The sequence below is a fragment of the Larus michahellis genome, chromosome 3, assembly GCF_964199755.1.
Source record: "Larus michahellis chromosome 3, bLarMic1.1, whole genome shotgun sequence".
Lineage (NCBI taxonomy): Eukaryota > Metazoa > Chordata > Aves > Charadriiformes > Laridae > Larus > Larus michahellis.
In genome coordinates this window covers 62,027,472-62,053,820 of record NC_133898.1, presented here as the reverse complement: position 1 = coordinate 62,053,820, position 26,349 = coordinate 62,027,472, and the positions used below count along the sequence as shown (strand labels likewise).

At 40.0% G+C, this 26,349-nt stretch overlaps 1 protein-coding gene across 3 annotated transcripts; it reads right to left on the bottom strand.

The window, feature by feature from the left end:
• Positions 1 to 11: 11 nt before the first annotated feature.
• On the bottom strand, positions 12 to 24,514 carry MYCT1 (MYC target 1). Of its 3 annotated transcripts, XM_074580440.1 has the most exons (3): positions 24,265 to 24,372; positions 6,542 to 6,612; positions 12 to 3,051 (listed from the first exon to the last, which is right to left on the bottom strand). In XM_074580440.1, the coding sequence occupies exons 2-3, from the start codon at positions 6,558 to 6,560 to the stop codon at positions 2,519 to 2,521; spliced, it is 552 nt and encodes a 183-aa protein (XP_074436541.1). In that variant the 5' UTR covers positions 6,561 to 6,612; positions 24,265 to 24,372; the 3' UTR covers positions 12 to 2,518. The 3 variants fall into 3 exon arrangements, with proteins under 3 accessions (XP_074436541.1, XP_074436538.1, XP_074436539.1); XM_074580437.1 differs by lacking the exon at positions 6,542 to 6,612 and having other exon boundaries at positions 24,265 to 24,514; XM_074580438.1 differs by lacking the exon at positions 6,542 to 6,612 and having other exon boundaries at positions 12 to 3,046; positions 24,265 to 24,389.
• Between the last annotated feature and the right edge of the window lie 1,835 nt (positions 24,515 to 26,349).

Here is a 26,349-nt window from a genome sequence, read left to right as displayed (position 1 = left end):
AAAACATGAGCTCAAGATTGTAACATCTAACTTTATTTCACATTCTGAAGCTTCCAGAGTGTTGCAAAACATTCATTTCAGACATCGTTTAAACTAGTAGTTAGGTATCTGTCAGCCATACTGGTCATGCACCAAACAATCTGTGTTGTTAATCTCCCAAACCCAGGGGATGTAAAAAAATGTTTTGATATCCAGTACAGATTTCAGGAGGAAAAAAAATACAGTACTTTTAAGCTTCCCTTTCTACATTGTTTACTAAATATAATGTAATACATGTAATAATATGCTGTGGAAAGTTCTACTGTAATGTAATGCACATTTACAGCCCAGGAGTAAAAATTTACTCATCTAAAATGCTTTCACTCCCGAGGAACTAGCAGTTTTGGCCAGCTGGGCACACACTGTAGACCAACTTGTCTCTTCAAACAGTCCACCAAACTCAATAAGCAAAGGGAGCAGGCTTGAATTCTGCTTTTCATAGGCACGTTAGAACAGGTGGCATCACCTATTCTAGAGTTAGCACACTATGAATGCACTTGTGCGTGCAACGAAGTTCACCAGACTCAGTAAGACTCTAAATGAAAAAAAATATTATTAATGAATGAAATAACACAACCTTGTTTCTCAAGAGGACTATAGTTTTCATTCCATAGGCTGCAACCAGCCAGATGCAGTTTTGCAGTCTTATCAGCAAGTCCTCCGTGTACTAGAATCCATAGTGTCTGCAGTGAAACACTCTGTAAACTCTGTAATTTGTTGTTCTTCTAGCAATGGCATATATCCTTCTAGAAGGGAAAATGTTGCACACTAAAAATAAAACAATGAAAGCCATTCAGTAAATACATGCGAAATAATTTGCCTTTACAATAAGGAATACTTGTGGTTTACAGTAAGCAATGCTTGTAAGCTCAATGTTTGTAGTCGTATTTGCAAATCGGACTGGAATATTGGGCTGGAAGATTGCAGTCAAGAGATCAATACCAGTGCTTCCTGAGGGGTGCTGAGCTCCACAAAGGGATGCACGCTGCCAGTCTTCAAAAGCCCAGAAAGTGAGAGGTCAAGCATTTTGCCTCTTCTCAAAAGCTGCTGAATCTTTGTCCCTCCCAGAAGACAGATGAGGACTTCTTCTCTCTACAGAAGCACAGGACCAGCCCCTCAGAATCAGGAGACCTGTGGCTGGTAGTTGCCCAGCCCTTTTAGGATCAAAAGGCTTATTTGTAAGTGAGGAGTAGGACTGCTCCTCTACTTGCGGAAATCCTTTACCCTTTATTCAAACATGAAATATTTAACAGGAAACTGATACACTAAGACTTAACTCAAGCCCCATTTGCCTGTGCTGTTTCCAAATCCTGGGCTTCTCACATCAATGCAATTAGCCTCTACTAAGCCAGGGGTTAGCTTGAAATGATACATGTATAACAGTCAAGAATATATGTAAACCTCAACTAAATATTCCATCTTTATCTTCATATTTCAACTAATTGTACAATTAGAGTATTCAGCCATAGATGTTTAAAAATCTTGCTTTAGTGAAACAGAAGATTTCTGTGAATAACTTGCCAGGAAGGATTAAATATTGCTACAATTTGAGAAATACAATTTAAAATAAGGAAATGAGTAATCTCATAGCAAAACAGGAAATTTAATTAAAAAAATAGTTGTCATTCATGCTGCTTATCTTGATAACCAGAACTAGAAAAATGAAACATGAGGAGTTCTGCTCCCATAGAGCCTTACTGGGTATTAAAATGAGACTACCTGTTCTGCTGTCTAAAAAGAAAATCCTTCATAATTGTTACCATGCATTTAGCGTGTTCGAAGCTGCATGAAGCTTGGTACACTTCAACATTTTTCCCATACTGTGAAGGGAATTTTATACAAGCAGCCCTAACATGGAGTCTTTTAACATCCCCTACAATCAGCAGAACAGGATGTCCATGACCACAGCCAAGACTGTAACGTTAAATCCTCTACAAGGTCTGTGTCTAAGGTTCTGCAGGCAGAAGCTGTTCTGTGGTTATAGGAAGAAGGTGGGTAATGTGAGGTGTTCTCTGAAAATTTAACATCCTTGTGAAAATACATAAACCCAGAGCTTCTTTATTGGTTTTGGTTTTGGTTTTTAAGAAAGAAACAGAATAGTGAAATTTGCAGAAATGTATATATCAGTAATCCCTAACATGATCTGTTTCTTCAATAAATGATCTGGGGTTTTTCATGTGGCAGAATTTTCTTTCCTCTAAAGTAAAGGTGCAATGTTACAATTAAAGATACAACACTATAAATACGCAAGCATATGGCAGAGCAGTAAAATGGAGCCAGCAGTGCAAAGACAAGTGATCCCTTGGACAGTGGGCTACTCCGCTCTAAGAAACTGCCGCTACCCGCCTCTTTGCAATGTGTGTCCCCTCCACAATATCAGCCAGAGACTTCTCAGAGATCTTCATCATGCACAGAAAATTGTTCAGATGATTGAGGTTCCTCTTAAAATGCATGTGTGTGTTTGCAGCAAGGACTTAGCTCAGGGGTCTGGGAAAGCTTTAATGATGGTTTCATAGGCGGGAGGGGGTGTTTGTGTGGAGTGGCAGATGCGGAGGCTGTTGTTAGACCAGTGGAATTCAGGTCGACTTAAGCTGTTGGTGGTGCTTCCCACCAGGGTTGTGGTGGTGTTTGTGGGAGTGAGGGTGATCAGCTGACTGTTCGTCTCTACCGGGAGAGGAGGACACTGCAGGAAAGGGTGGAAGGTGGAAGCACGGAAGCTTGACTTCCTGGGGAAAGAGTTGGCTTGTTCTAAGGAGGCTTGCCGCTGGAAGGTGAGGCTGGCCAGGCTGAGGTTGCTTCGACGTTCGCAGCTGCTGTTGCGGTAAAATCCAGTCCTGCCGGTAGTGTGGCCATGGGAGGGGGGCCTGGACCGACGGCTGAAGGCTGAGGAACTCCCCTGGGAAATGTGGGCACTAGCTCTGCGACGGGACAAGCAAGTAAACAATGCCCAGATGATCCCTCCAATCACCAATCCAACCACCATGGACACTGTGAAGGCTATTGTTATCTGCTCTGAAATACAGCAAAAATACACAGCAAAGTTATTCCATTAACTCAGAAGGATTTTCCTGCCAAAATATGAATTGCAGATGGCAGCTTCCTTAAAAGATGAACAAACCCTAAGGTTTTTATATGTAATAGGTGACCCTTACAACACAAACACAGCATATCAGATTGCTCTCACTATATGGTGTTTTTTCTTTAATTTGCGTAATTCAACAGCATCCAGAAAGCACCTTGCACTTAATCATGGAATCATAGAATGGTTCAGGTTAGAAGGGACCTTAAGGATCATCTAGCTTCAACCCCCCTGCCATGGGCAGGTTTCATCTGGGAAAGAGGTAATTTTCTTTCTAGTGGTTGCTGTGGAAGGAATGTCAATAATGCATATTGGTTTAGTTGTTGCTAAGTGATGTTTATGCTTTCCAAGGACTCTTCTCAGATTCCCATAGAAGCTGAGAAGTAGCACAGACAGAACAACAGAAAGGCCGATGGAATACTCCATAGCATCGATGTCATGCTCAGTATATAAATATTGTTGGCCAGGTTGGGGAGGGAATCCACGAACGCTGCTTGGGATGGCGCCAATTCACTGGGTGGCGAGAGCGGCTTGTGTCATTATTATTATTGTTATTCTTCTTATTATTATTGTTATTTTCCTTTTCTGTCATTGTTCTATGAAACTGTCTTTATCTCAACCCACAAGCTTTTTTCCTTTCCCCTCCTTTTCTTCTTCTCCCTGCCCTTCTTGGGGAGCAGGGAGAACTGCACGAGCAGCTGAGTGGTCCTAGCTGTCAGCTGGGGTTAAACCATGACACAAGACAAGGGAAAAGTCTTCATTCTCTCCCAGAATCCTCCACCCACTAGCCCCAAGGTGTGTTATAAAACTGCCAAGTGTTTGCTTCTGTGGGCAGTATGAGATGTGGATTTATGCAGACTTGTCATTTTGTTTGTAGACATTTGTGTTCTATGTATACATGGTGCAAACTCACATATTGCAACAGTGATGTAGCTTCTGCCATGTTCTTAATGGGTTAAGCCTTGTATTTATTACAATGTAAGAACACATCCCAGCCTTTTACTGCTGAGTAACAGATATTTTAAATCCTCATAGTAATTAATGTAAATTACTATATCCTAAATTATTATGGTCAGAGATAACCATTAGTAATACTAAGTCTCTTGATTATTTCCCATCCCCAATGTCCAATTTAAAGATGCATTAATATGCCATTAAAAAAAAAAAAAAAAAAAGTAGTAAATTTCTAGCTCTTTTACAAACGCTTTCAAGAATTGAGAAACTTGAAAACAAAAACGAACATGTCTAGGATTGTTTTCTCCCTGACATGGTTTCACAGCATGGAAGAATAAGATTTTTTTCCTTCAATATTTCACTTCCTTTTGCAACTGAACACCTGCTTTATTGCTATTCTAAAAAGTTCAGAGATACATTTGTAATCCTGGATAAGGCCTGAAATAAACCAAAACCTTTCTAGATCCCCTCAAAATTCAAGAAGGGTTTGGATCACAAACAAGAAGGACCGCTATCTTGACTACTGGTGGAGCAAAGAGGGAATAAGTGAAAAAGAGCCACTGGGCAGTTTGAAACATGTTTATTCTGTCTGTGCTGTGTTGTCGTGTTTATGAAGTATTTCTGTTGAAAAGGAAATTGTATTCATTAGATAGAGAAAGGTGAATAACTTCTGTAGCGTACAGAAGCACAGGCCAGCTAACACTGTGCCTGGCTGATCACCGTAACAGAAGGCAGTAACTCCCGAACTGGGATGCAGATGTTAGAGCCCCAAAATGGCAAGATGACACTAGGTTCAAAATTTCCTTGCAAGGTAACTACCATTAAAGACTTTCCCCTGAATTTATGGTGCTGCACAGTCATTTCCAGAACCCGAAATAATGACACCGAGTCCGAGCTGTGGGAATTAGCCAAAGCAGGTGCTGGAGAGGCAAAGAGAGAGAGTGGCCCGAGGGACGGCTTTGGAGAGCAGCCAGCACACAGCGGAGGGTAAGGAGAGGTGCCAGGCATGGCCAGCGGGACCAGCTTGCAGGCAGAGGTACCCCAGTACCTTTGCTTAAGTCAGGCCTTGGTGCCTAGCAAGGCTTGAACTTCGGGCAGGTCACTGCAGGAGGGGGAAAGCAAACGTTTGCTTTCGTTCCATCAGGGGAGATGTAAATGATTATTCGTATAATTGCATTTTAAGAATTAGCTGTTATTACATTTCTTGTCTACCTTCTTACTTTTCTCCCTTCAGTGCAAAATTGTTAGCTATGTGATTCATACTTGCAGCTGGGGAAAATTAGTTCCTTGAGCGTGAGAAGGTTTAACATAAAATTTTTGCGGGTTTCTGGGTGGGGACCCCAAGTGGCATTAAATTTGAACCCAGCCCTTGCTGCTGCCCATCGAACCCTGTCAGAAGGGCAGCATAATCATCCTACGTACCTTTGCAGGTGTGCTTCTAGACAGAACCAACATTATCATGAATTACTGACATCACCACGATTCTCCTACCCGAGTTTATCCACCTTATATTTTTTCAGGATAGACTGGATGTTCCATGAGGCCCAGAAACTTAAAGCTCTAATTAAGCCACTGATATTTTAGAAGGCTGTACAACCCTGCTGTTGCTTGCTTGTAGCCTCTGCTTTCAGATAGGCTTATAACCCTGCTCCTTTTCAAATGGAAAAATAAAGACTGGAGAGGACAAAGCACAGGATATTGTTGCAGAGCACTTCTCCCTCTCAGGAGAACTTTGTTGCCCTTTTGTTCAGAGGTGGACCAGCCTTCACCCTAAAATATCATTTTTCTTTAAGGCCTTATTTTTGTAACTAAGAAACTCTTGACAGGGCACACCAAAGTCAAAGGGTGATTGCCTGGTCTGCTTTTTGCAAGAACCCACATGCAGCATCCTGCACTGCAACTCCTGGCTGCAGATCAGAGCTCAGTCACCATAAGCAGCCTTCTGACAAACTCATCATGATTCTGCCCTTTATAAAACATTTTCAGAGACCCAGCAGGCCTTATCATGCCCCTTTTGGTCAGGAATAGCCTATCATGCCATTTTAGTGGATTTAATACATTCTGTTACCCCAAGTTCCTACTCATACTCCTGAAGGTGGGAAGGGAGAGCCAGGAACTGGCCACCTCCAGTTGAGTAAATCCCAGGGTGTTTCCTAAACACAGCACTTCCCAAACCCCAGAGCTGCAGCCTGAGTCCCCCTCCTGCTGTCCCTGCGTGGCTATGAGAAAGCGAAGCAAGAACTAATTCTTTCTTAGGCTGATTTCTTTTGCACCTCGGCTGGAATGCTAGTTAGGTCATTGTATTTGAGACTGCCGAGGGATGCCCCAGGCACAGGGCTCTGTGCTGCCACCTGACAGCCCTGCTCCTGTATGGGTGCTCAGCTCCGGCAAGGAGGAGGTGAAGGGGATCTCTGCGGGGCTCAGCAGCCTCCAGCGCAAGCAGAAGTACAGCAAGCCACACAAGTGTACCTGGCTCTGGGGTTGCCATGCTCGGCGGTGAGGGTTTGTTCCTGCATCCCTCTAGCCATAATTTTCACCACCTGCACAATCAAATCAGCATTTCGCACTGTTAAAGGCAGATGAGGGAATTGACAAAAGTATTGAGTGCAGCTCTTCAGTCCTTCCCACGTGCTGTTCCCCTGTGCTGGAGGTACAGCACAAACAATTATCCCTTTGGATAATGTCTTCATTATCTTTAACTTCTTTGATTCTTTTTCTGCCTCTGTTCATGAATGTAAAAATAGAGTGTCAAATTATTTCCTTGGGAAACTCAGCTGGGTTACACTGACTGTTACAGTTGCCATATAGTATCCCAAATGCTCTCATTTCCATTTGGACCTACATTTAATCCTTTGGTTCTCATTACAGAAATATCGCTAGACGAATTGGTTACAGGCACTTTATTCTTTCTATTCCCAGACTCTCCCTGACTTCAGTGGGAGCTGTGGGTCACACTAATAGGCCAAACTTGCTTTTTGTTCACTCCCTGCAGAGGATGAATTTCACTGAAATGTAATTCAGTTCTAAAAACTTACGTTGAAGAATTGTAAATCTATGACCATTGATTTCCTCTTTAAAACGTCCAGGCGATCGCAGCCCTAAGGTACATTGGAGAAAATACTACCAAGCAGAGAAAAAGATCAAAGGCAGAGTGGGACTTACTGCACCTGGGATTTTGAGGGGAACAGCTGGCTTTCACAGAGTTGTTTTTCTCTTAATCTGGGCAGTGCCAGGGCAGAACTAGTCTTTCAGGAGAGTCAGAGCAAAAATCACACAAAGTCTCCCAAGAAGCCATTATAATATCTTATGGTTTCCTGAGAGCTGTGCATGTTATTCTGTCCTCTGCTTGTAAGGAAATAAAAAGTAAAAATTTGGGGATAAGGTAGGAATGCTGCCAATGCAACCATAACTCCCCAGGTGTTGGTCCCCTAAATACATTTTGATTTGTGTGTTTCTCAGGCTGCTCACGCTGCCTGCTTTATTTGATTCAGCCATAACCAAAAACATTTGGTGCCCCATCTCAGTCAATTTTCTCCATTCTCACCTCTAACACCAGCTGAGGTGAAGGACAAAGGTTTGGGTTTTTTTCAGCAATGCAGGACAGACTTCGAGGTAAAGAGGCAGAAACAAAAGGATAAGGAAACAAAGCAACTGAATATCTTATCTACATTACCTTTCTCATCTATGGTACTTCCAACGTGTCTGTGCAAAAAAGGCTGGAGATTCAAAACCTACAGTAACACCCTGTGATTTCTGGATGTTACCCCCCAGATCTGAATACCATGGCAGTACGTGTCTGTCAGCCCAACATCTATCCAGATCAGGCAGTTCCTTCTGAAGTCTGTTTATTGCCTCCTCTCTGATTTCTGCATGCAGCGTTAAGAAAATGCAGTGCTACAGGTTTGTACAGGAGTTTATTGCCTCTGCTCTCCAAAGCTTTTTCTTTGTTGTTGCATCTTTTTTTAAGGCTTTCATAAATTTCCATGAACTGTATATATGTAGTTTTAGGATATATCCTATTAATTTGATAGCCTCTAGCAAGTCCTTAACATTCTAGAGAATCCACAAAGGAGAAATTTGGACATGTTATTAGTAAAGATGACAGACTGGCTGATAAGGTACTTTTCCTAGTTATGGCTCTGAAACAAGTTCTTCCCATCCGGCCTGGACATCAGTGGCAAGGCCAACCAAAGGGGTCTTGTACCAATCAGTAAGTCTTCTGAGAAGTGGACTACATTCTCTCCTTCCTCACTTTGGGGTATACCTCACAGAAAATTAGCAACACATTCCCTACCTAGACTTGTCAGTCCCTGAATCAACCAAAGTCTTCATAAAATAGATTTGCTTTTTGTGGTGGAAGATCCTGTCTCTATCATGGAGTTTAGCAGGATCCTTGCAGATCCATACTCAGGTCTATCTATTATTTCTGTGAGGGTTCCATTTTCCTTTAATGTGTGTGGACCACATCAGATAGCAAGACATCCCTGCGAATACAAAACACATTTGCATTGATGATTTGTTTTCCCAAGGAATCTCCTTCTTGCCCTCAGTTCTGACTGCAACAGGCTGGAACTGCATTTTGCTCCCTGAACTACGGAAATCCTTGGGATTTGCATCCTTCCTTTAGTCTTATCATAAATTCCCCAAGGTGTCAAGTCAGGGTGTGCACAAGACCTTCCTAGCTCCATGCTCACAAACATATACACTTGTAAACTTCTCAGCTGGCCAAGTATATGAAGGGATAGTAGTACCTCTCAGAATCGTAAGCAGCAGCTTCAATGAGAGCATCTCAGACGAGAACCAGGGTGGGGCAGGGGAAGAGGGGACCAAATACTGAATACAAAGTAAAGAGAAAGGAAAAGCATCTTTTAGTCAGGCTGTGCACACGACTTGAATTTCAGCTGCACATTTGCCAATAATAGCTAATAAAGCTAATAAAGAGTTGGTTACCTTTCCAAGCATCTGTTCTGCTCATGCTATTGCTAAGCACAAGGAGGCAGGAAACATCAATAGGGTGAGAAGATACATACACATTTAATTTGATTTCTAGTGGGTGACTTTCAAATATTCTTTATGTTTTGGAGCTGTTAATTTTTTGTTATCCTTTCATTAAAGGAGAAAAGATTAAGTAGTTTTACCTTAAAGTTATTAGAAGTGGTAAGAGCTTGTCAGTCAAGAATGGTATTGTTCAGGATTCAGACTCAGCTTGCTATAGAGATGTTTTACTCTTATTACGTTAGAGCAAGATTCTGTTCATTTACTTCAGCAACTGAGAGTAGTCTTCCCATTTCTCTTTTCTTCCACCTGCCCAAAACTGCACACCTTACAGGCAACCGTTCTTCCATGTGGGCTCCAGCAAGCTTGTATGCACAACGTACAAGCTCATTGATTTCAGCTGTATTAGCAATTAGAAGTTTCGGAATGTACTACCATGTTCCACAGTGGAAAAGAGCTATTTTTCTAATTTCCATCCAAATTTTAGAACTATAAATTTATTTCTGTCTAAATTCTTTCCTTCTCACATTTTTGTGAGCTTTCTTTCCTTTATGTCATGTCATACGCCAATGACTCAAAACTTGTATAAGCTTTCCTCCCCCTACATGCACACACACTTCCTCACACGGACATTACATTGCCTTGTCCCAAAGCTGAAAAGCCTTGACAGTCGGCAGGGATATGGAGAAATCCAGCTCAGCCTCTGTCTCACCCTATTTTTTTTTTTTATCCCAAATGAAAGCTCAGTATAAAAACCATACAAACCAGTATGGGAATTCATACCTGAACATTGCACAGCTTAACGCAGAGCACCAACTAGTGTATTAAAGCATGAATTGCGCTTCCAAATGATGACTGGTAACCTAGACTAGTAAGAATGGTTCAGATACTTTTTTACAGTATCATCTGAAATGTCTCAGGTTTCAAGTGAGGTTCAGGTGAGTCATCAGTGGATGTTCACAACACAGCCTCATTTGTGCAAACCAGACAGGAGCAGCCAGGGTCCACCAAAGTTTCAATATATCTATAGCACCTTCCCACCGCTGTAGCAAATGTACATCTCTAAGCCAGACGGGCTGCAGCTACTCCCCCTCACGCATCCTGGGCAGTGAGTTTGAAAAGGAAAAATACCCTGGGCCCAGAGAACCAACAATTTTTCCCCACCTCAGAAGGTTTGAAGTGATTTGAACTACTTGAAGTTTTGTGCCAGTTCTACCAACTATAAGAAAACTTAGTTTAAAGCTGAGGCTGGTTTCAGTAGCCAACTCCTGTGCTGCTGTTGTCATGCTGAGTTCAAAAAGCAATTTCTCTGTGTCTGACAAGTGTTGACATTACTATCTTCCCGATCTTTGTCACTAATTGTGTTAGCAAAACAGCCTCTCATTTATCATTTGTAGGCAGTCCATGATTCAGTTGGGTGGGCGAATCAGTTGCTGTGTAATATCAACCAGCTGTGATCTTAGTCATGGCAAAAGTTTAAGAAGGGTCACGCAAGAGTCTTGTGGAAAGTGCGAGAGTGACAGGCTAGAGCACAAGGTGGTTCAGGTAGTTGTGATGTCCAGAAAACAAACAGATGAGGATGGTGGCATCTGGAAAACAGAATCAGCCGGGGCTGGGGGGGAGGGTGAAGCTGAAAGAAAAGCAGGCTGTTGTGCAGGACATGAGAACTAATAAACAAATTAAGTAAGATAGTCAGGCTGTCTGAAATATCAGTGCTCTGCATTAAAACACAGCTTGCTAGAGAGATGTTTGATTTGGCCTGTGGTAGTGAGAGATTCTTTTCTGCAGCAACGGACAGTAATTCTCCCACTCCACCTAACAAATAAGCAGTTGCTTTTATTTCCACTGCAGATAAAACAACAAGTACTGGGTTTAAAAAATGTGTTTCTATCTGTGAAGACAGGTAAGAACTAGAATAGATTGTCCAGGTAGGAGGCACATCTATCCCCATTAAAGATTTTAAAAACCAATATCAGTCAGGAGTTGTTGTAATATAGTTAATCCTGTCTTGAAAAAACAAAAAGGTAGAACAGGTGACAGCTCAAGGCCCATACTGATGTTATTTTGTGCAGTTTCTAAGACTTTCTTTGATCAGGTAAGCAAATAGGCTCTGAAAGTGTCTGAAAAATTATTAAGTAAACGACAAGGTAAAAAAAAAATAAATGCAGTCTGTGCCCTTCGTTTAATACTCTAAAATGCAGAGGGGACAGCTGTTTGTATTAGAGGGTTAACTTCACAAAAAGCCACCTAGCTAGGAACAAGATTGCCCTCTGCTGGAAATTTATGCTGAAAATCTAAATACATAAAATACCTCAAATCTAATAAAACAGTGTGTCAAGAAAAGCAAACAAGACACATTCCAACGCAAGACTACAGGGAAGTTAAGAGCATCTCAGAACTCAGAGAAATTCTGAATTACATTGCCATAAAGACTTAGGACTAGCATTTTGCAGCAGCTTTGAAAGAAAGGTAGACTGAGGCACAGAAAAGGTGTTCAGAAGCTTAATGATATAAAGCTGGCACAGATTTGTGGTTTTGTGCAAATATCTGTGCTGATGGAGAAACACGAGGCTAAGTCTGGTCTCAAATTCATATTTCTTGCCATCCACAGTGATGTCCAGAATGATGCATGATACCCATGCACCAGACTACATTTGCTTTGTTTGTACCATAATTCACTGTGATAAAGTGCCAGAAGAGTGGAAGATGCCATCTCAATATCCTACAAACCAACTCAGAGTTAATGATGTTCCCTTGATATTACTGGAAGTTGATTTTTACTGGAATGATAAATAAAGAGTAATTGTAATAATCTAAGATAGAGATGTCAACATGTTTAATTTAATGCCTTTGGCATAGCTATATGACACAAAGCAAAGATTCCTTTATGCAGACAGAGATAGAAACTTTGTTACCATGTGGTTTCATTATGATTCTTAATGCATTACAAAGACAGTAATATAATTTTGATTTTTCCGCATGTGCAGCAAACAATCTTCTGGCAAGGCATTCTTACCAACCTCACAAAACCAGACCTTAGGCCTAAGCTATACGGCCCCTGCATGAACCGAAATGAAACAATAAAACACAATTTGCCATGGTGCAACACGGCATTGTAGCATTGTAGTTATTCCTTAATTGACATGGTTATTTTGCAGAGCCTGCAAATAAAATTATTTCCTATATGAACAGAGCATGAGTGACTGGAGTGAAATCTTAAAATTAAGGAGGATTTCCTAAAATTCTTAAAATTAAGGAGGAAATATCAAAGTAGGAAATATCAAAGTAAGTATGCGACATTTAGAACAGAAGACATCCAGGGTTAGAACAAAGCACAAGGTTTTCAGGGCACTGGGAAGACTGTAAGGTAAGCAAAATGTTGAAGTCATCCTCAGTCTCACCACAGAAATTCTGTTGTCTGTGGTGTGAGAAGAGCCCGCTTCACCCAAACACAACTTCAGGTAGAGTTTGTCCTTACTGTGAGAACCCGTGAAAGGCCAAGAAATGTTTACAACAAAAGCCCGTCTTCTATGAGAGGATGAAGTAGAATATTTTAAAAGAGAGAAAACTCAGAGTGAAACGGTACAGTCTAAGTACCTTGAGATACTAGGTATGCTAGAAATAAAAAACTCATTTCAGCTTGCCCAGTACATCTTACAAACAGTGGTTCTCAATGCAGTGCTTTTTGGAAGTGCTGCAACCTCCGCACATTTGCCTGAGTCTCTTTCCGTCAGCTGAGAGGCAGGACTTTGTTTCTTCTTCTTGCTCTTAGTTGTGCAATCACGCTCCCTCTTCCCGCGGAACCTGCTCACCTGCTTCCCAGGAGAGGAGCAATCTCCTCAGTTCCGTCCTTCTTACTCTCCATGTACTGCTCATGTACTAACATAGAGAAAATGAATGAAACAGATACATAAAAGATCGTGTCCTGGCAGGAGCAGAAGGAAATCTACTGGGGCCCAAAACTGCAAAGTTTCTCAGAAACAGTCTTTTCTCACTCAGAAATATACTGCCTTTGAAATACCACCACAGAGTATTCTGCTGACAGGTCTAACTTGTTCAAATATACCCATCAATGAAAATAGTATTATGTGTTCTATTTATAGTCTCATTATTTTTTGAGATTGCTAGGACCACGGCTTTCTTCAGGTGAAAATTAAGTTGTACAGAGTCAAAGAATGGGAGGAAGAGGAGCTGTTAGTGAGCTTTGCTGAATACCAATATAAAGTATCCAATAAACAAGTATTCCAGTAGCAGGAAGAGAGATCTGTATTTACATCAGCTTTTCGTACTTTTTCACCACAGTAATATCTGAGGTACATCCAGTAATGTAAAAAATCTGCTGCTACATTTGTCTTCCTTGAGCACCAGGTATAATAGTGAACATTTTGAGAATACGGAAGCGTGTTCATATGTGGTAGTACTGTACTCTTCAGTTAGTTATCTGGAGTTCAGAAATTTGAGCTTGCTTTCTCCCAGTACTTCCTGTGTTACCATCAATTAGTTTCAGAGATTTCTCTTGCATCAAATATGACTATGAGTATCTATTTCAGTGTGGGCTAGGCAATCTAATTAAGTAGTACCCACAAGAATCTGTGTAACCACAAGCTGATAAACACCGGTGTAGTTTCTAAGTGGGATGATTACCGATCTGGAATGTTAGTCAACTCTTGATGACCCAGGGCAGATGATCCAGGCTGGAAACTCAGTATGAAGTAGGACATCGGTGCTTGTCCCACATGGGCCTGTGGTATCTGGGAGGCTGTGTTTGCACCAGGCCGGTCCAGGTTCTACTTGCCTAGAGACTCCTGCACTTCTCAGTCAACAGAGCCATCAATGGTCTCCTTCTTCATTTATACTCTACCTGCATAATTTATGCACCTTCCATAGAAGCCATGTATCTGCTTGTTTGGCTCATCCTTCCATTAACCTGGAAAACTGTGCGATAGCTTCAATATAGCATAAATTTTTAAAGCAAAGTGTTTAAAATTAACAAATGCCAGTTAAATGGTCAAATATGCCATAAGTGTGTGTTAAGACGCTGGATTGTGAATTCAAATGTCTGAGACCAACTCATCTGAATCTGAATCCTGCTAGACTGAAGCAGTTGAGCATGCAGCTACATGGGCTTTTTCTTGGGGAGAAAGCACAACGCTAAACTCCTTTTATTATGTGACTGCTGATGCCAACAGGTACACATGCCAACACATTCACTGGTGTGGCGCTTGGAAGAAGAAATACACTTAATTTCCTAAAGACGAGATTTCTGGATTTGGTGGATAAAGAAAGCATGATGCTTTGGGCAGCTCATGTGACTACAAGCAGCACGACATAGTCAATGCAGTAGGTGTAATTGCCACAATGTGTATGAACTCTGTGTCTGATTAATATTTAAATAATACTCTGAAGAAACTTTGCCTCTTCTTTCTACTACCTCAGATCTGTCTCCTTCCTGCTAAAGATGTTTAAGCATTTGATAAATCAATGGCTGTATGGTGGTGGGGAAGGGGGGGGCGGGCGGGAAGCAGGAAAGAAGCAGTAATTAGGAGGCAACAAAACACAGCCTGAGGATGACAGACTCACTTTAAAAGAATAATTTATACACAAGGAAGAAATTGTGCTAAATAGATGGCATGCAAGAATAAGACTGGTCTCTTCTCTTCATGTCACAGTTTGTTGCTTTCATCCAACTACAGTAATACTCTTTTCTTTGGGCTTGCCAGAATAAGGGCAAGGAAAAAAATAGGTCCCTCATTAATATCTGCTTTTATCTCTCTGACAGGCCTGCACATAAGATCTTGGAATGGATTTACATATTAACTTCCTAAATGCAAGGTCTGATTATTGATATAACCCCCTTTGCTTCAGTAACGGAAGTGATAACTTTCACGTGTTTGTCAAATCTTTTACTTAACTGATAGCAAAATAAGCATAATCATATTCAATTTGGAATAGCTTGATCATTCTGACCCTTCAGAAAAGAGTATATGATTTATCTGATTCTTCTTTTTTGTAGTGTTTATACAAAACACTAGTAGTCTAGCAGTTTATACAAAACGGTACCTCCAAAAGTTAGCTGGAAAATAAAACAGTGTAAGGCTAAGACACCGTTCTGTGACCTGGAAAAATCAGCACGGGCAGAGTATGTTTAGATGTGACATATGACCTTGACTCTTGTCCCTGACGAAGCAGAGAGGAAGTGCTGGCTTCCTACAATAGCGTGGCACCAGCACAAACAGAAGGAGCGGTGCAGAATCTCTTGCCTGGTTGCTTTGGGCTCTCCGTAGCAATACTGGAAGACAATGAAGCACGCAGACACAGCTGCTCCAGCAAACAGTACTGCCACGTGCATAAGAAATCCAACTGAGAAGCTGCATAAAAATCATTCCTTCTCAAACGCAGCTGAGGGGGAAGAGACATATGGTATATCCTGAAGCTGAGTAGAGGGAAATGAGCAATGCCTTCCTTTTTAATTACATCACAAGTTATAGATTTATTTCCTGTTTCATATAAAAATATTTCTGGAGGTCTTCAGAGGAGGAGCCAGGGACACTGAGTGTTACAGAGGAATGAGATTCGCTACTGTCATGTTGCCACCGAAGAGCTGATGTTCTAACACAGTTGCTGCCATTGCTAATGTCTCACCATCACATGCTGTCTTTTATCTTCATTTAAACCCACACCCTTGTTGCCATTTCTCTCAGTATTAGCAGTATTTAAATGAAAGCTGTGTTGTGTTTGAGTCACTGGCCCAGGCTGCGCTGCTGGTGCCTTGTGACACATCCCAAGTCAGCTCACGCTGTGGTCAGGGGAGTTGGAAATAGGAAGGTGTTCTGGTGACCTTGACCTGATAGATAGGACAATAGCCTTCTTGTAGAGATCTTAACAGGTTCAGGCAGAGGAAAGGTGGTATTTGTGGGTCTCCCTTGCCCCACTAGTCCTCTAGCTACCATAGTCATTATCAAAATTATGTGGAATACTTAAATCAGCTTCTGACCACTTGACACTTGAGAAGTGATTTAGTTATGTGACATTTTCTACATCTCATTTCACAGGATTTTCATGTGGATCAGTATCTCACCTGAAGGGTAAAAAAGAGATTGCCATTAGTCAGGGGAATCTCTGTTGCTTCTGAGGCCATGCAGCAAAAGTTATTCTGATGCTGCTGGGCATGGGAGGATGCACTACCCTACAGCCCTCTCCAAAAGGTGAAAAAAAATTCTGTCTGAGTTCCTATATAGGTGAAGCTGAGTTTTACTGGAGTCACTATTGTTTATTTTTGTCTGTGTACTATGTTCTTAGGGTCTGTATGAGGTCCCAGCGTGTTGCATTTGTAACAGATAAAACCAAAACTGGCCCCTGTTCTAAAAACTCCGCCGATTTGTATAGGATTTTCACAGTCCTGATTTCTGCAAATTCACCATGCAGATATATTGCAATTATTTTTCATCAATGTGAAAAAATGTTAGTCATTCAGTGAAATCTTTGGTTAAGTAATCTGGAAATGTGGGTTCACTATTAAATTTGTGGCATTGTGTAACGTTTCACTGAGGAGTAGGAGGCACAACCTGTAGGTACACTAGATTTAAAACCGGTAACAAAAAGGGAAACATTTCAAGGATGTAACATTACCATAAAGATCTACCGTAAAGATGACTACTCCTTTGTAGTGTTGTTTAAATGTATCATATTTTATATCTGTGTTGTACATCTGCTCCTCAGATAAATGTAGTTGAAAAAACTCAGTGTGCTTACAGGAAGCGTTTGCAAAACCAGAACCGTCTTTCTGTCTGATTCTGTGTTACATTTTACCTCATCGTCTTTCTCTTGATAACTTGCCTACAAAGTACACGCAGGGAAATTTTCTGTATTTTTCAAATAGGGACCTGAAATGGTGAGGAATTATCTGTCTTATCTTTCAGAAACCCAACTGAAAATTTGCCTCCCAAGACGCTTATTTCCACAAATGTCTTTTGGGGAATTCAGCCTGCTCTAAGTTCAAGTTGACCATAGGAAAATAAAGCAATTCTAGTTTGGGAAGAATCAATGTATTTTACTCCATGGTAGGATCCCTACATCAGGAGTCTGAAAACATTTTGAGGTTGATAAGTATTTCATTTGCTGTTGGCAGGTTTCTTGTAGGAGGAGTGGGAGGAGGCTTTACGTCACCATTGCCTTTGCTCAACACAGATACACAGCCATCAAGCCAGGTATGCCTCCAAGTGTGTTATTTGATAGAATTGGGGAAATTTGCAGCCCCAAGGACATGGTCTGTCCATACCAGACTGACACAAAGGGGTATAAGCACACTACACCTTATATTATGCAGTCACACCATTCACACAACTAGAAGTTTTTGGTGCAGACAACACTTTGCACATATTTTAGATGAATAATGCTCTCATTAGTCCATCTGATCAATATCTTCTGGACTAAGAAACCTGGAAAAAGTCTCCAAGGCTATATTTTTCCAGCAGTTTTCCTAGCCATTTCATGCAGTGAATTCTGAGAGTTTTCTGACTGAACTAGGAAATGCATCCCTCCTTCCTATTTATTATTTTATGTGTTAGACTACTTGGGTTGTCCAAATTCACATGCCACAGACATACACTAGAACCAATCAATGGGGGCATTTGGATTATATGCACTTCAAAACAAGCTCTTTTTCTACCGTCAATATACATACTTGGCTGTGAAATTGGAATGAAAGACAAACTGTTCTGTTATTAGAGGTCTCAAGGATAAGGAAAGGTAACTTCAGAGATCTAAAACTTTTGCTTTTTTTAAAGGGTCCAGCTTGAAGAAATAAAGGAGAAAATAATAGTCAGAAGATGGAAGGTTAGGCAGGCAATAAAGAACCAGCAGGGCTCTAGAAAATCTATAATAACAAAGTTGGAAGTATGAGCCATTTATTTGATTGGAAAAGATAGGTGGGGAGCTGCAAGGAGGGTTTGTTCACATACAATTGGCTCTCATATTAACTCTATCATGATGGGGATAGAAGCCTGCTTGATGATTTGAGTCCTTTAATATCACACACCATGAGGTAAAGCCCTGAGTTGCAAGTCCTGAGTGATGGATCAGTATCCCTGATGAGCCAGAAGCCAGGCTCTGAAATTCAAGTGTTAAGCAAACAGACTTGTTAAGGTAGTGCATGAAAAAGCACTCTGGGAAGTCTGAGCAGGAAAGTTGTTGCTGTAGACAAAGTCAGTGTATGCCAAATGGGGAGACGCAGAGTCCGTGTGAAGACTTCATTTTCTATATGTGTGTATATACGTATCATACATGTGTGTATATATATATATATATATATAAAAATATATGGCCCTCTGTGACATGGGAGAGGCATTACTACAGGCTTCTGGCTAAAGAACTCAGACATATTCTTACAGATACACTTGACTTCAGCAAATTGATATGGAACTACCCTTCCTCCGATAATATTTTCTGGGACCATTCTGCTCCTTTCCCTTCACTTGCTTTATTTTTGATTCTTACTGGTAATTCTATCTTGTTTATATATTGTTTTAACTAAATGCAAAAAGGCAATGAGATTAAAGAAACACAAAATTGAGAAAGTCAGTTATTACTGGAATACAATTTTCATTTATTGTCCTCAGTAGTACTCTGAATGGCCAATTGCTTACTTAGTTATCAAAAACAGTGTGGGTCACAGCAATACTCGTAGTTGTGCACTAAAAGGCTCTATCCTCATTTGCAGTCTCTGTTTTCTGAAGAGGACAATGTCCTACTACTTTGGATAAACACTGGAAGGAATTATTCCCTGAAACACTAGAGCAGGACTGCATCTTGAGGTTGGAAAAAACCATTTTGCCTTTCCCTCTTTCTGTTCTCCCATTGGGGATGCTTCCAACAACAGGAGCCTGTAAAGTCTGAAGTTGTCTGACTCCAGCAGAGTGATTTCAAAAGAAAGAAGCTCACTTGTTTACATCCTATTTCCAAACTTTTGCAGGCATCAGTGATCTAACCCAAAGACTCTTCAGAAAGAGATTATACCTCCTGTGAAGATATTTATTCCTTGTCCTATGAGCTCTTTATGCTGCCAAGTATTGCATTTTTACAAAAAAACACTGGAGTTTTCCAAAACACAGAGAAGTGACAAAAAAGAGACCAAGCGCAACGAAAAATTCCAGCTGATGCAGTGTCTTCAATCCCCTTGCTCTATTTTGGCTGATTGCCATGAATTAAAATACCGGGAAGTATATGCACGCTAGGGTGAAATTGTGAAAAGGGAGAAATGGGAACGGAAGAGAAGAAGAAAAACAGCAATTCAGGAAATACGTCCTTGAGCTTGATACTGCACCTGAATACAAGGCTGTAATTTTGTTGTGTTTTTCTCCTACTTTACTGCACTTTAACCCTGAAGGTTTTCTCTACTAAGAAAAAGTCTTCAGTGGTGCAAAGCATTTATAAGTGCTTCTATGTAACACCTTCACTTCCTCCTATCTGCCAGAAAAGGAATTGCATGTTCAGCTTAATTAAGTCCTTCGCCCTATTAACAATGCCCAATCTACCAGGATAAAGGCCCTCTATAGGTCTCTGGTTTATGCTGGTCTTTTCCAGCTGTCACACTAGGAAGAGAATGGCCTGGTAGAAGCTACATCTGCTGTCATGTGTTCCACAGCTGGCTCCAAAATGGAGCCTTTGCATGTCCATATCTTCATCAGGGAATTTGAGGCAGCTCCCAGAATCTTTATTTGCTGCTGCTAAGGCTAGATTGGAGGGGTAAAAAGTGTGTGGAGGGGAGCAAAGGGAATGAGAGACATCACCTAGTGAGTATGCTGGAAATACACTGACGCAGTCAATGAACCTGGAAGCCAACAGGTTTAACCTGGTCACCACACAGCTAGCCAAATAATTCTTTTCTCACTTGCAAAGAACTGGACTGGATTTGCTGCTGTTGCCTATGAAGGATCCCAGAAGAGAAATCAGGTCCCATGGCTGTCTACGTTGGACTTTCCTGTCATTGGCAGCTGTGTCACTGTTTGTGTCCGTGCTGCCCTTCACAAGTAGTATTTCATTTCATAAAGAAGATGATGCAAAGTCCTTAACCACTGTTATTGCTAGACCGTGTCAGATGTTAGAATATGCTCATCCCTACTGATCATCTTTCCAGAAAAATTCATAGTCTGTCTTCTTTCAAGCAAACAAACACATTATAATGAGGGGAAGACCAGTGGATCGAGGCAGAGACAAGGCAGAATTTGACATTGTATTTAAAACTATGAGTGCATTTGTAGCTTATAAAGTCAAGTGATAGTGCTCGAAGTGCTAGTGCCAGGCAATTCACAATCTTAAAATGCTGGAAGTCAGCTGATATATGGCATTGTTTCCACACACCGGACAAATAACACCCTGGATTCTGAAAAAAAAAGAGTCCTTAATGTTCTTAAGGTATTAAATTGTAATGTTGAATTTTTAAATAGATACATGAGTAAAACTAGTCTGAAGGACAGTCTAGGGATCTAAGTTTATGTTGATTAATATCTGCTTACACTTTTTGTCTCTGCTGCTGTCATATTGATCAAAAGTACTATTTAAATTAAATTTCCTGATCTGAAAGTATATTACTATCTGCACAGGACAAATAGGATTGTCTCAAAGCCATTTATTGTATTTAATTGTGTGCGACTTAGAATGCTTTTAGGAATTACAAGAAATGCACTCCTGGTTAAAATGGAAACATCTTTGCTTCCACTGTTAACTTACAAATCAAAATGAATTCAATAAAGACTATATTAAAACAATAAAAAATGAGATTAGTAGTTGATGGATGTGTACCAAACCCTAAATTTCTCACGCAGCTACTGCCAAACCTCCCTTTGAAACTACCAATAAAATAAAATGATCCAGATTGTCTGTCTACAGTCCCATGTCGTACCAATGGTGCTGAGGTTCAGCAGAGCCTGACTTTAAGTGCTTCTCCTCCTGCCTCTGCCAAAGTACCATACTATGGATTCCTACTGCAAAATAGGGTGACAGTGAGCAGGTGAGCAGTGAGCTCAGACAACTTGTCTGAAACAGGCATGTACATCTACAAAGACTCTGGGCAACATCTGTAGTAGGGAACAGCTCTAGGAAAGTGAGAACTGGAATCCCAATTTTGTGCTTGTGACACATTACACAGAGGATATTTGCTGACAGGACAAGGAGCTCTATCGTGAAACTCATTAATTTAAACTAGAAGAATAGGTTAATAGTTGTTTTGGTTTGGTTTGGTTTTTTTTTGTCTGGCAGAATTGACTTTAGGTCAGTAAAACTGTTTTATTTCTTCTGTTTTACTCTGCTGCATAATTTAGCATTTCAGAAATACTGCAGAATGATGACAGTGAAGCCTGAATTCAAAAGAATTAGGATGAGGTACAGCATCAGCTCATTGTCCTGCAAGACCTGCAGCTAAGCATGCTAGCGACTCTCCAGGCTGTCATTGACTCTACGCTGACCCTGCAAAAATGTGTGTTAATTTTTTATTATCATTGTTATTTGTTACAGGCTTTGCATGAATATAGAAAGAGGATTTAGACTACTTAGACAATTCACACAGCATGACTTATATCAAGGCATGTGTATCTTGTTTTTATCTGCACAGCTTTATTCATGCACACTTCCACTGACCTGCAGCAGCTGTAAAAAGATTTGTATGTGCTCACACATAAATAAGCTGAGGACAGTTTAGTTTATTGATTGTTTTAAAATTCTTAGTGTCATTTTTAAGAAGCTATTATGTGAAGTTACCATTGTAAACTGGACAGCATTAGAAAAGAGGATGCCTGTATATTTTCCAGAGTAAGGAATGAGCTGTTAGTCAATAGATGTTTTTAAAACTGTGAGAGGTTAATTATCGTTATGAATAGTTACTCTAACAATTTTTACAGTAATTATTTTTTTCTCATGAAGTTAGTCCCTTTCAGCAAACCTTTACACATATGCTGAAATTTACACTTTCTTTGAGTCCATCAGAGCCGCTGAGAAGTCACATATGCATGGAAAAGGATCTTCATCTTGGTAAAGTATTCACACACACGGCACTACGTGTTGGGTGGCTTAGAAAAACAGTGAAACAGACTGTAAACCATACCCTGAAAAATCACCGTTTCAAATACTGCTTTTTCATTTAATAAAGAACTAAATTTTATTTATCTCTGTTTTGTGTAGCTTTATTTTTACCTCAGGTCATGCATCCCCAAGGATGTCAGAAAATACGCTTCTGTCTTTTTAAGTGAAGTTTCCTCACAGTGAGCTTTTGTCAGTCGTTGTCTTCTGACACAGACTGTATAGTGTCCCTGCCTAATAGATCACATATGATATACCTAAAGGAAAAGAGGAGGAAATGCTATTAACTCTTCTAAAATCTATCAGTAAAAGAAGAAAAATGTAAGAAGTATCTTCCCTTCCCAGGACCATGCAAGCTCCTCACGAAATCCCAAGCTGTGGGGTTCATCTGCTGTCAGACCGTAAGCAAATGGGAGGTGCTCAGGGCTGGGCACAGTTTCAGTCCCTGGCAAGCCAGCTGGGCAGTGCTGGTGAAAGGAGATGCTGACCCTTTCACACAGCTCATGCATGTCCTGTTCTGGGTTGTCAAATGCACCTCTTGATATTGAAGAACCTGGAGAAGTACCTTAAATGGACTGACAGAGTAACAGTAGTACCAGTGGGGCCAGCTGCATTCAATATGCTGTGGAAATTAAACATTCACTTCTTAGGTACTTTTTTTGACTCTTCATGAAGATGGAGAGCACCTTGCCCACAGTCTGAGCATTATGGTTAACGAATCCTTAGAGTTTCATATAAAGTTGCCATGTCTTGTGTATGTTTCCATGACAGTGAAGCAATAATTTACCTCAGAATAAACGCAAATCTGCAGTAACAAGGGGCAGCACCTTTTACACAAAGATTCTTAAAAAACGTGTTGATGAAAGCACTTTCATTTTTGTTCTGAAAGAACCATTTTAGAGTTACATGTAGTTCAACTCTACAAAAATGATAGTTATTTTTCAGAGTCCGGAAGACAGCCTCCAGACAACAAGAGACTCTGAAACAGTAATAACAGTATTTTTCCTCAGTTAATACTCAGTAAGTATTTCTCAAGGGCGTCCAGTATCATTATCCTAATTTTTAGCCCAAGACACAAAAATGAAGTAAGTTGCTCATGGTCTCCCAGTAGGAAAATCTATGTGTCACTGTAGGAAACACGTGGATGGCATTTCACAGACTCTTGTTTCTTGTGCTAAGGAAATGAAGGAAGTTCTTTAAATATTCTTGTGTAGTTATTTTCCACTCTTTTCCCAGGGCAATTCCATGCAACCAAAGTCCCATTTTGCTAATCCATAGTATTTTTTAGTTTTAGATAGTGCACAGAATCTTGGAGGGGCTGTTGCTCAATAGCAATAATAAAATAGACAAAACCAGATCATATGGTTCATGCTAATGCTAAAAGCAAATGATAAATACTACTACATGGTAATGCTAGACATAGCAAGTGATAGAGTTTTTTGGAGGGAAAGATTCTCCATAGCTGTTGCACAGAATCCTTTAGGATCAAGTCACTGAATCTAATTACCTCAAATGAATTTCAGTATAAAATATACTTCCAACCTCATACTCTATACATTTCAGTTAATGAGTCATTCCCAGATTACAGTGAAGGAAAATAGCCTTAATGGATAATAATCAAAATATGTATCGAGGGAAAAATAAGGAAAATCTGATCATAAGACACCGCAGCAAATTGCAAATCATTTTACATTCTGGAGGAGTAAGAGTTTATTCCGAAGGTTGGAACACATTTAGGTTTTGCTATCTCTTCTTCCTCAGAGGATGAAACAGATCATGTCTGCCATGTAGGTACATCCATTAAACAGTTGAGAATGTCTACTTGATCTGAAATAAACTGAAGTCAATAGAAACCTTTTCAACTGACTTCAGTAATGAACTTTGTCAAACAATCAATTCTGCCCTGGCACTTCCTGCTGTCTTGATTAGTTAAAAACATGATAAAACTTTGTCAAAGAAATATTTGGAAAACAATCTTTTGCACTGCAAGAAATACAAAATCTATTCACTGCTTTTTGCTTCTAACGTTAGGCTTGAAAGTATCTAGATGTACTTTTTAAGGCAATCACCAGCAAATCTCAGCATCTATTTTAACGGTATTCTAGAAAAAGAAACAAAATCCTTACCCCAAAACTTTGGTGGCCATGTGATTGGAGAGTAAGTACTGTTTCTATCCATAACATCCAAATAACTAATACAGAATGGTACGTCCACAGAGGAGCAATGGTTTTCTGAACGTTTGAGATTTAGCAGTAGAAGCAATGCTTTTGTGCTGCCAGGGAACTGTGTTGTTTGCCTGAAAGGAAATGGTTGTATCACGTTTCCTGCTTCTGGACTCGAATTAGCAAGTGCTCGCCTTATCTTGGAACACCACATGGTTCCCGAGACGGGGGAATAGTTTCCTTCTCGTCATTTCCTCAGCCAGAGAAAATTGACTCAGAACAATACCAAATCTCCTCCTTCTCTGAAACTTTTTGAACCCCAAAATGTCCAGAGATAGGAAGATGAAAATTCCTTTCTGTTTCCTTTAATGATTTTCTATGTTGAAGACCCTCCTTAAACATTCAAAAACATTCGTATTCAGTGGGAATTTTCAATAAGCAAGAAATGTGTCAAGAGGCTTTTAATAAACACTATTTAATTAGTATATTAAGTTATGGTATGGGGATTGTTAAGCATTCACCATTGTTCCTCAGCTAGTTTGAGGAACTAGCCAGGCCTGACAGTGTAACTGTAGGCATTAATATTTTAATGAGTGTACTTCAAATTTCCTTTGCCAGTTCTTTCCCTTTCCACACCCCATTCTAAAATATGAGTTCCCTGGAACACAAACAGGCTTTGAGCTAATTGTTTGGACAGTTTTAATACAATGTAATATAATTGTCTGTTGGAATTTGTAGGTACTGCTGCTAAATATAACAAATAGCAATAATAACACCCCTACAAAAGAAAATAGCCAACATATCTACTGACACTGACACAGAATTAATGGAGAATGTATGCTGATCAATGAAATATATGATTTTGTATTTATGTGATAAATTCTGTACGACCCCATTTTAACTATTTTCCTCTTAAATATTTTGCAGAGAGTGGGTGCCCATAAATATTCTGCTATGAATGTCAAACCTCTGTTCTCTGAAGAATTGTATACAGTTTAGTTTTGCCCATTGTTTAAAAAAAACCCAGAATCAATTACGTCTATTTTTCACAATGAATATTAGGATACAAGTTTATAAGAAATGCTGGGATTATTTAGTTTGGTCGGGACACAGATACCAAAGCAGATGATAAAAATACACAAATTAAAGAATTCTATTTTTAGGGTTAGTTTTGTGCTTTAAAAGTAGATGGAAATACAACAAAACGGAATTATTGTAAACTATAAAATGGGGAAACCTAGTGATTTTAGTTTACTGAATGCATCTATCATGATGATCATTGTAAAAAAGAATTAAACACTGACCTTAATCTAGTTGAAAAGTGGCTAATTTCAGACATGAACTCTTGTACAGATAATTAAATCTTCCATATTATCAAGAGTATAAAATATGAACCTTAATACTTTTTGACAAAGTCAACAGCAATGAGAAGCATGCCAGTTTCTCTCTGGACAGGGTATTCCAAGATGAGAGTTGTCTCATTTTCCTCAGAAACAAACAGCTGATATGGGCAACTGTCAGCAGCAGAAGGTCAGAGAAGCTGGATCACCAAAAGTGTTACCTGAGCCATACACCTATAATGCTTATCAGCAACTTGCAGCAAATAAAGTTTTAAATGAATCAAGGTGATGTGAGCTTACAATGACCTGCGAAGTAGCACGCTCTTTCAAATCAGTTTCAAACTCTCTTTCTGCTATTTACTCTTGCAAGAAAAAGAAAGAATTGCAAATTGTGCAACAGAACTTATCTAAAATAGGTACAGTGTATCACATCCTGAGATGTCATAGTTAGAATGAAACATTTTTCGCAAAAAAAGATAAAGCAGTTTGATACATCATAAACCTTGTCTTAATTTATTATTTCAAATATTAGACTAATTTTGTTTCTGTTCATTTTGTTTCTGAGTATTGCAAGAATTTATTTTCTTGGTAACCCCATTAGTTCTTTCATTTTTCTCTACTGAGGAGGATCTTTTCCTGAAAATAAAATCATCATAACTTGAGGTACCCTCATGGATAAAAATGCTCATCATCATTCATTATACTGGCC

Excerpts from the sequence above, each read along its gene's own strand:
- MYCT1 (XM_074580437.1), bottom strand. The coding sequence starts at position 24,514 with ATGTGGTGTTCCAAGATAAGGCGAGCACTTGCTAATTCGAGTCCAGAA. Across the intron at positions 3,052-24,264 it reads ATGGCCACCAAAGTTTTGGG|AGCAGATAACAATAGCCTTC; the intron begins GTAAGGATTTTG and ends GCTGTATTTCAG.